Source organism: Diospyros lotus, chromosome 7 (genome assembly GCF_014633365.1).
Source record: "Diospyros lotus cultivar Yz01 chromosome 7, ASM1463336v1, whole genome shotgun sequence".
NCBI lineage: Eukaryota > Viridiplantae > Streptophyta > Magnoliopsida > Ericales > Ebenaceae > Diospyros > Diospyros lotus.
In genome coordinates, this window is record NC_068344.1 from 36919096 (window position 1) to 36930272 (window position 11177).

The 11177-nt window shown below is 32.7% G+C and overlaps 2 protein-coding genes across 2 annotated transcripts; both read left to right on the forward strand.

Moving 5' to 3' along the window:
• The first annotated feature begins 4274 nt into the window (after positions 1–4274).
• On the forward strand, positions 4275–4796 carry LOC127805724 (protein SMALL AUXIN UP-REGULATED RNA 12-like). The gene has a single exon (XM_052342475.1). It carries the CDS (start codon positions 4275–4277, stop codon positions 4794–4796), a length of 522 nt encoding a protein of 173 aa, XP_052198435.1.
• A 1967-nt stretch (positions 4797–6763) lies between these two features.
• Positions 6764–10990, forward strand: LOC127805765 (uncharacterized). Its single transcript, XM_052342531.1, is given in 8 exon segments — positions 6764–7017; positions 8134–8244; positions 8352–8420; positions 8608–8739; positions 10196–10273; positions 10363–10452; positions 10454–10483; positions 10570–10990. Coding segments are annotated over 8 exon segments (912 nt in total). The 5' UTR covers positions 6764–6810; the 3' UTR covers positions 10765–10990.
• Positions 10991–11177: the final 187 nt, after the last annotated feature.

An 11177-nucleotide genomic window follows, 5' to 3' on the forward strand; every position in this document is an offset into this window, starting at 1 on the left:
GAGCAACTCTGGCCTGCCCACAATAAAATTTAAATTTTGATTTGTTAGTAATTGCCCAACCCAATTTCAATCTAACCTAACTTAATTTTTTTCAATTCACCCCATTTTTACTAGATCCGCCTATTACTAATTTCAAGTCCTTAGAGGATGATATGTGTCGTCTCTACTAATCAAATTCATAAAATAAGTTTAAGCTACCCAAATATATAAGAAGAATCTGGAGCAGAGTTAGAAGACTTGATCCCATCTTCACCAAGTCCTGAAAATCCTCTTAAAACCCATAGGAAACGAGTTCGGGGATCTCTAATCTCGCTTCAATTAGTATCATGTTTCTAGTCATTCCTATAAGAGATAGCGACTTTCTTCTAGATACAATATTTGATTTGTGTTAAATTTTAACTCTTGTCTTTACATAACCATATTTATTATTTCTTTGTTAACTTAAGCGTCACAAGTTAAATTGGACGATTAAGCCTCGTCCCATTCCTTTGCAAGTATAGTTCTCAAGGTCAAATTTCAAAAGGATGTGTTTCTTCCAAAACAATGTCTTTCTCTTGTAGATAAAATTCTCAAGATGGCAACCCAAAATCAAAATCAAAATTATCATTATGGCATTATTTTAATAATATTCTTTTAGTTCCAAAGAAATTCAAAGCTTTTTAAGATTTGAATCTGATCCCCAATCATATAAGATTGGATAACTTAACAGCAATGTCTCAAATTATTCCTATAAGCATAGCTTAAATGCCTGTTTGGTGGTGTTGTGCTGTAATACATTTTCTATATTATATATTACGAAAATTATATTAATAAAAATAATATTTAATAATTAAGTATATTATTATGTTTATTAATGATATAAACACATAATAAGTGTCGGGTTAACATTTTCTTATTATGTTATAGATATACAAAATAATAGAAAAAGAACTCTAGCACTTTGTTAAAAGTGGTATTTTTTTAAAAAAAAATAGAGAATTAAAAAAAAATAATATTTGATAATAGTTTTTGGGACCGATCACCACGTGCCACATCTGCGAATGGATCTCGGGAATAAAATCTCGGACTTAGTGATATCGGATCTCGGTGATAGAGCCTGCAAGATAACGGAGTGACGGGGCTAGGGTCCCCCGAGGTGGATTTCGATGTTCAAATTAGTAGAGTAAATACAAGTCATAATAAATGTAAGAGTTAGAGAATTTTTTATACCTGATGAGGACCCTGATCAAGATGGAACGAGTCTCGTGATCTAGCCCAAATTTTTTGAATTTCGTATCAGATTGTTGATTTGCCACGTGTTAATTTCTCGGATAACCCATATAACGGAGAGGTCACTAGTGCACAGAGGTATTATTATAATTTTAAATAGTGTCACGTCAATATTGAATGCCACCACTTAGACTCGAACCAGATGCTCAGGCACCAAATTAAGATTTAAGGAATTTGAAATTATTGAAGTGGATTTCACCTCTTATTATTTTTTTTTATCTTTTACTAAAAAATATTTATAAAAAATTATTTTAATATAATAAATTATATTATTTTCTTTAAGTCGAGTGAATGTGACACGCAGAAGGAAAGACTATTTTCGATTTAAATAAGATGCATTATTATTATTTAACTATTATTTTTTAAGTACAATAATTAGCATTACCTCTGATTTTAAGGGCTCTTCTGTCATGCCCTTTAGACATATGATGAAATCAATTAGTTATTATCAAAATAGAAGTAGTTAATAATTAATACTTAAAAGTAATTTAAAATTCAAATATTATTCTTTGACTATCATAATATTCCTATATATGCTCTGCCACTAAGGGAATAGTAATAGTTTTGCTGGTTCAATGTTTGACTCTATAAAAGTTTATTTGAGTTTGTTTATTAAAATAAATGAAGTGAACCTGAGTCTAATTTTGAAACTCGATTTGTAAACAAGTCGAGTTTGAATTTAGTAAAACTTAGTTCGTTAAAATTTGTAAATATGTTTGATTAGAGATTTCTGAATATGTTTAATTAAAAATTTGTGAATAACTTGTGAACATATTCGTTTAAAAATATATTAATATATTTATTTATAATTTTATAAATATATTATTTAATATAAAATTATCAAATTTAAAATTATGGTGAATAATATTATGTTTATTATAATTTAAAATTATTAAAAATATTTCTAACGAATCCAACTTGAGCCCAAGTTTGAGTTAGCAAATTCTGTCAAGATTGAGTTGAGCTCAAGCCCGGAAGGTAGTTCGTCGAGTTGAACTTGAGTTCAAAAAATGTTGACTCGGCTTAAAGAAAAAAAAAAATCATTTTCATTCCACCCATTTAGAATTTATTGTGAAACCTTATTTATTAATATTTATTATATATATATATTTCATGTTTTTTTTTCTTATTTGTTCTGTTAAAATCATTGAAAATAATTTATTATATGAGTAACATCAATTATGTGTCGCATTCTCGTTAAAAGAGATATTAGGCAAATGAAATAATGACATACGATCTCCTTAACTTTCTCTAAGAGATATCATATAACTGATAATACCGTTATCAATCACGGCTCATAATATTATTCTTGTTATATATATATTTTGTAATTAGATTTAATTTGGTAACTTTATAGTACGGATATGGATAAAATAATTAAGATTTGTTAAGGATAATTATACGTATAATCTATTCATATTTTGACACGAAAAGAGAAATAAAAAAATAATTAAATCTAATAGAATTAGGATGTGATTAATTACCAATTATCTCAAGATCTATAGGATTGGATAAATATATTCTTCAAAATCCCATCTCAACATGAGATCATGCGAATTGAAATCAAAGGGTGAAATTGCCATTTCACAAGCAAACATTCCTATATATGCTCCACCACTAAGGGAATAATTATATACATTAAGAAAGTTAATTTTGTTAAAACATAAAAAAAAATTAAGATAATAATAACTGTTTTATTGATCATGAGTGGTTCGGTGTTTGACTTGAAAAAAGTTTATTTGAATTTGTTCGTTAAAATAAATAAGGTGAACTTGAACTTAATTCTGAAATTCAATTTATAAACGAATCGAACTTGAATTTAGTAAAACTCAGTTTGTTAAAATTCATGAGTATGTTTGATTAAAAATTCATGAACATACTTAATTATAAATTTGCGAATAGTTTCTGAACATGGTTGTTTGAAAATACATTAATATATTTATTTATAAATTTATAAATATATTATTTAACATAAATTTATTAAATTTTAAATTATGATAAATAATATTATGTTTATTATAATTTAAAATTATTATTAGTTAATTATCATGTTGAAGTTATATTTGTTAATTATTAAGTTTGATTCAAGGTTATTATTTGTTAATTATTTACATATCAAGTTTTTAAAAATATTTCTAACAAATCCAAACTCGAGCTCGAGTTCGAGCTAACAAATTTTGTCAAGTCTGACCTGACCTCGAGCACAATTCACGTGAGCTAAGCTCGAGCTCAAATTTGAAAGGTAATTTGTCGAGCCGAATTTGAGTTTAAAAAAGATTCACTTAGCTCAAAGAAAAAGAAAAATATATTTATTAATATATTTAGAATTGATTTTGAAACCTCATTTATTAATATTTATTTATATATATATAAATATATTTCATGTTTTATTTTCTTATTTGTGTTGTCAAAATCATTAAAAATAATTTATTATATGAGTAATGTGAGAATTCATGATTGATGAATGATGTTTCGTATTCTCGTTGAAAGAGATGATAGGTGGAGGAAATAATAACATATGATCTCCTTAGACTCCTCCAATGAAAAAGCGTCACATAATTGATAATATCGTCATCAGTCATAATTCATAATATTATTCTTATTATATATATATTTCATCGTTAGATTTAATTTGGTAACTTTATAATACGAATATTAATAGAATAATTAATATTTGTTAAGGATAATTACACATATAATCCATTCATATTTTGATACAAAGAGAGAATTGGAAAGATTAATTAAATCTAATAGGATTAGGACGTGATTAAAATTATCTCCAAATCTATAGGATTAGATAAATATATTCTTCTAAATCCCATCTCAACCCAAGATCATGGTTTGAAGTTTGAATTGAAATCAAGGGTAAAATTGTCATTTCACATGCAAACATTCCTGAAATCAAGTTCAGTGTTCCGCACCGTTACTTCCTCCCATAACTCCTGATATAAAGCCGCCGGCGTGGTTTACTCTCTCAATCTTCTCTCTCTGGTTGCAGTGCTCCCATGGCGTTGGCGATGAAGAAGGTGAACATGATCAGGCAAATAGTGAGGCTGAAACAGGTCGTTCAGCGGTGGAAATACGTGAGCCTGAAGCGTTGCCTGCCGGACCCCTGTTCCGACGGGGACGACGGTTTCGACTCCGATTCCGGCAGGACGCCTCCAGGCTGCCTCGCGGTATACGCTGGGGGTCCAGAACGGCGCCGGTTTGTCATACCGACTCGCTTCCTCAACCTGCCGGTCTTCGTCTCTCTCCTCCGCCTGGCGGAGGAAGAGTTCGGCTACCAGAACAACGGCGGCCTCGTCTTGCCCTGCGAGGTCGGTTTCTTTGAGACTGTGCTGGATTTTCTCGAGAGAGACGAAGAGAAGTATGGCGGATTAGGCCTCGATGACTTTATCAGGTTGTTTTCTGATCCGATGGCTTCTCATTCTTATAGTAAAGCCTCCGCCGGCGTTTCTGGCCATCGCGGCTTCACACCAGTAGCTAGGGTTTTAGGATCAGGTTCCTGCCGTTATACAATGTCGTAGTAATCCATGCCGTTTCATTTTTTCCTTTTGTTTATATTCTCCTCTTATCATCCTTGAATCCCACCCCTAATAAATGCTGTCTTGAGGATTTCAATGAGATGCCTTTTTTTTTTAGCTTTTCTGTGATTCTAGCTCCAGAATGATTCCAATTTCCAACAATGCAGATAACTCTGAATCTGTGATCAAATTTTCCAGATTAATGAAATCAAACACCACCACCATTTCAGTTTTCCCTTTTGCATTCTTTTGTTTGCTTATGCAGCGACTATATTTGTTGCTTTTGGAACTACTGAATCCCCAATTAGTTACCATCTCCAAAATTATTCTTGATCTTATGATCTTCAAATTGCAGAAACGACTTTCACTCGCCGTGTTTCGGATCGGAGCAATCAATTCAACTTTTCTCGTTATCCCAACCTTCATAAGTTCACATCCAATCTGAGATTAATGTATTCTACCTAAACGACAATATCGTATCGAAATTTTATCTCATTACATTAAATCTTGTGTGCTGCCACACGTATTTCGAATTTATGTTGATTGATTGGAAGAATTTTATGTTAACTATAGTTTCATGTTACATATATTCAACCTTGTGTCATTGTCAAAGAGAGAATGATCTCAAGAACTAGAAGGTGGTGTGGGTTTTGATGTGGTGGATTGTGGCTGTTTATATGGAGTCAACTAACTTCTGATATCTCTCACCTTTGAGGTTGCCCCTCCATTAACCAACTTTCACGTAATATCAAGTATAATTAATTCACCAATCAATATACTAATCAAATCACTAAACAAGGGCGTTATCAAGTGTCTGGGGTCCGAGGCATTCTTCAGCAATAAAAAAGGGACATTCACAATACATGAAGCTGTTAGCTTAGCAAGCAGAATAGGGTTCGATAGACTTGCATATGTTATATTTTTATTTTCATATAATGTGAGAAATTTAATGGATCTCTTAATTACATACAACCTTCGGTCCGAGTCCATCTCACATTTTCTAAAATTCACGATTCATTTGTTCCATAATCTTAAGTGAGCAGACAAATTCGTTGAGAGTCGAATTTTAGAATTTGACCCATTTGGTAGACAGTAAGACGTAAGTGATTGTGTAATATCGCATGAAAATAAATTCAAATCAATGAGCTCACAATATTTTAAATTCTTGAATGCGTGTGATAGATCGTCTGTGTTCCCTAATACAATTCATTATTTAATTATAATGATCGTAATTAAAATGAATTGTGAATTTGTCACTATTAGTATTGTTATTCTAAATTATAACAATTAACATTACCAAATTTGGTGTCAATCAAATCCCAAAAATTTTGGAAAAAGAAAATCATTAAAAATCCATCCAAGTCCAAAAATAATAATATTTCACAACAATAATGCCTATGAAACATGAAAAGGAATATAAAATAATATCATATAATTACGAAAATCTATCACTTTAAGAGAAAAAATGACTTTAGTTAATACATAAGTTATGAATGATTTTTCTATATTATATTAAATACACCAAAAGTTCATCACTGTTTTAAATATACAATTTTTGTGTAACACTTTATTATGTAGAGTTGATGATAATAAGGGTTGCAATAAATTAAAATTTTATATAAAATAAATTCTCGTTGATAATTATATATTTTAAAATTGCTCACAAAAATCATTTATAGTTATAAAATGGTACCTTTATATTATTTTTCAATAACAAATAAACCCAATTATTAGGTGGAGAGCTTCTTTTTTTTATTTTTAATTTTTTCCAATTGAAAGAGTTGGATTCGCACGACACCTCTTTGGTTGCTTTCTATTGGCCATTAAGGTGGGACCAGCCTACGTGGATTAGAAACCAGCCAATCAGAAACAAGCGAACACGTGCACCCAATTAAACAAGAGAAACCATGTCAAACGACGCCGTTTGAGCTCTGTCTCTAGACTCTCTACTACAGCCCGTCGCCGCTACCATTTATGCATCGAGAGATCGATCTTACAGAGAGAGGGAGAGAGAGAGATGGCGAGAATTCATGAAATTCCTGTGTTGGCATTGTCAGCGCTGCTTCTATTTTCATGGCTAGGGCTGTCTCACTGTTCCAAGAAACCAGTAGGCGTTGCCAGGAAAGAGGACATTCCATACATCAAGTGTCAGGTCTGTGAAAAGCTCGCGCATCAGTTGCATCATCAAGTCCTCCAAAAGCAAGCTCAGATCTCTCCCAAGAAGGTAGTTTTACCAGCTCGTTCCCTTTTCAGTCTCCGCCAATTGATGTTTCTTCGCCTTCTCTGATAGGGTTTTTGTTTTTCTCTCGCCTTCAATTCTGTAAATGGATGTGATGATCTTTTTTCGTAAATTGAGCTGTATTCAATCTACCTTAAGAGGTGTTAGCTTTGCCTGTTCCTATCTTCATTCAGTCTGTTAATTTAGCTAAAGAGCTAGGTTGATGGAGATTCTCCCTATCACTCCGCTGGATTTGATTACTAGTTCTTGTCATTGTCATATAGGCTCCTGTGAGAAGATTGAATGGAGTGGAACAAGTATTTACTAAAAGAGGCATAGGAAGATGCATAAACCTGGAGAGCTAAAATTCATATAACTAATCTCACATAGTGGAAAAAAGCTCGATATGCAGTTGTTTTTTGATTGACTACTCACTGGACTATAAATTTCTTTTCCCATTTTGGTTGCAATATAGGATTTCGTTATTTATAACTAGTGGTTTTTTGTCCTTTCCCTCCCTTTCTCGTGGTTCATTTCTGTATTTGATTGTGTTTTTGTGTGTATATATCTGCCTATATATTTTTTATGTTTTGTCAAGCGGTTTTATCACAACTATTGTCGGTGTTACGAAATTGGATCGACAACAAACCACAATTAAACCAATCAACTACACACGAACACAGAATTTAACATGAAAAACTCAAATCGGGAAAAATCACAAATAGAAAAAATAAAATATCACTAACTAAATATTGGTAGTGTAAAAGTGATATTGACACACACACACTGTGTCTTGATTTCACGTGATTTGCGCATTTATTTATAGACCTAAAATCATCTATGAATGAACACAAAAAAATTATATCTTGATTAGAAGATGATGCACGAGGATATTCCTCCAAATGAGATAAATCTCATATAAAATCGAATTTGACAACATTATAATTACAGTCAAATTTGAAGTTATAGTCACGGTCAGATTAGGAAACCCAATCACAAATAAATAAGGATTTTGAGTCATAATTATCACAGTTGATATTCGCCTTACAAATTACACTTAGAGACTGTTTCATGGGTATCTGATTATGCTATCTGCTCTTGTTTTTTCTCAAATCTGATCAGATTTCAGAGTATCAAATCATTGAAATATCAGAGAATGTTTGTAACTTAAACAAGCAGGAAGCAGACTGGATTCTGAAAATTGATATAGTAGAACAAGGAGATAAATTGGAGGTCAGTTTCTTTTGAAAGTTGATGATTTGATTGTCTGTTTTCTGTTATACCTCCAGTTGTGTAGTGCTTAACATAGTTTCTGACTTGAATTTTTTTGCCCTTGCTAGCTTATTGAACAAGACACTGAAGGGCAATGCAATTCAGAATGTAAAACAATTGAGCGCACCTGTCAAGAGGTGAGATTCAGAACAATTTGCTCCTCCATTGTTTTGTCAACTTTTTCCATGTGAGAGAATACTTTGTTGTTTCGGGAGCTAAAAATCAAGTACTTTGGCCTTAGTAATTTGCTATGTGTCCTTAATGATCTTCACCCCACTGATATGCTACATCAGTAAGTGAATTCTCGATTCTGAATTGATGCAGATCATGGGGTACTCTGATACCGATGTTGCAGAATATTTATACAAAAACAAGCCTCAGGTTGATCATTTGACACGCTTCCTTTGTAATGACCTTAGTAGTGCATGCCGTACCAAGCCACCGCCAGTTCCTAAGGTGACTATATTATTATACTCGGTCAATTTTTTATTTGTTGGATTTAGCTTCCTTATACACCAAGTTTTTCTATCTTTTTTTTTTCATTTCTTATTTGTGAATCACTTGGCATTTTGCTACTGCTGTTTTTGTCATGTTACACAGTCTGTCATATTCTTCCTCACCTAGTATAAAATTGTGTGAAACCCTCACTAGACTTCCTTATATTTATGAACCCTTTGCTCCTGTCTTGATTAATTGGACTATTTCCTTTGGATTTCTCTATGAAGTTATCCTTGAGTGTGGCCATTAGGGCCGTAGTTAGTGGAACATAATTAATTGGGCGGTAATGTAATATGGGTGGTTCTATCAATGGTGATAGTGAAAATACTAATAAAAGTAATTCACAATATTGAAACATCCAAAGAACTGTATCAACATAAAAATAAAAAAAATAAAAAATACTGAATTATGTGAAGTGCAGGGAATAGATGTAATAAGAAACAACTGAAGGGTGTCAAAGCCTGGTAATGATGAAGAACAATGCGAGAAAACTAACAGGGGCTAGAGATTGAAAAAAAAAGAATAAAATAAAATCAATGAGGTATGAAACCTTATAATAGTGAGGGTGAACGTTGGTAGCAACAATAAGGTTGCTCCTTTGCAACTAGAAGGTCAGAGGTACAAGTTGTGGTGGTTATTTTGTGAAGTGAGGATAGTGTTATTTATAAAAGCAACCCTCCCCAGTTCTTGCAAAATGGGGACCCTTGTGTACTGGAAATGCCCTTTTTATCAAACCTTATTATGGTAGAAGACATACTCTTGACAACCTTCAAAATTGATTGCAATGGTGAAATTAATCTATCATGCTTGTTGCAATGATAGGTTCATTATCAGCATGTGACATTATTAGAAATACATAAATTGGGATTGAGACAGGAGAGGAAACAGGCATCTATGATCTACGAGGGTGACCTAAGGATAAAAACTTGTATTTTCTGAAGTCATTTTGCTAAGAGCGAAATATATTTAGATGGAAATTGATATTGCATGGATGATATACTTGTTATATCCCTAACAGTTTGCTCAATGTGCATGTTAGTCTTTCCTTATGAACATATATTTAGGTTGTTACTCTTAAAATGTGCATGTTAAGTCTACTTTTCTCAAGTTTTTAATGTAGAGCAATCTTTCATGGTGCAGGATTTTGTTACTTTTAAGTCAATTTGTGGAACCAATTCTTTTACCACGATATTCTACCATCAGACATTTTCTCGTCAAGTGGTTAATTTATATGATATATGACGCTAATAAAACTTAATGAGTCAAGGTGTTTATTTCAGAATTGTTTATTGCATGCTGTAAATATATGATATTTTCTGTTAATCAGGTGGTTGGCTTTGCTCAAGGGATTAAATATTACTTTCCAAACTTGTAAGCCTAATTATTGTTGCTATGTTTATATTCATTTTCCCAGGATAGAATTCCCGGAGAACCATTTGTTGCAAAATCATCGAAAGAGGCTGAAATGGATAAATTATTGAAATCCATGGAGGTAACAGGCGTTGTGGCTGACCGATTTTTGTTTGCCTTGTTTTCTTTTATGCCATATTCCTGACAATATTTCGGTTGCATCTAACAAAGGGTGTGCCAGGAGCCCCCGGCATGAAAATGTATTCAAGGGAAGAATTGATGAACTCTCTCGGTGGTGGTGGTGATGCTGATGAAGATGACTGACGACGAAGCAGGATTCCCCTCAGAAGTGGTAGAGAGCAGACCTCATTTGAACAATAGATCAACATCTGAAAATGAGCAGGCAACACATTACTGATTTTCAAAATTTCCTTGCAGGGAAGAGTTCTGAGAGAGAAAGAGAATACAAAGAGTGATTGGAAAGAGAGAATCTCAAGAACAATTGTACACACCGGGCAGGCACTTAAAAAACACGCGAACAAGGTCTCCTATCGCATACAGAGGTGGTGGCGAGGAAGGAAATCGAGTTTGAGTAAGAAGAAGAGCTCAAAGACAAGCAAACCAGAGCTTTAGTTAGAGCTGACACTATGTGAAGGAGTAGATAGAGAGGCGATATGGGTTCATACCATAACCTGTTCGCTACCAGGCATTACGCGTGAAGTAAACACTCAACTCGGATAGCCAAACTGAGAAACTGCAGCCTGTCTTGTGAAAACTATTGATGGTTTGTTCACTCACCTCAGGGAAACACAATGTAGTGATTTATGGAAGAAATGAAGTTTTGGAACGCTCACAATTATTGATGCTGTTTTCACTTGGAAGAATGCATCTCAATTTTCCTTTATCACAATACTTTCAGAACCAAATTCTCTTTGCCAAATCTATAATTTTTGTTATTTTCATATTTTTTTTGTGTGATCACTTATACTTTTCGTAATATTGATTATATCCTTAAATTTACATTTTTAAGATCAATTTAATTCTTA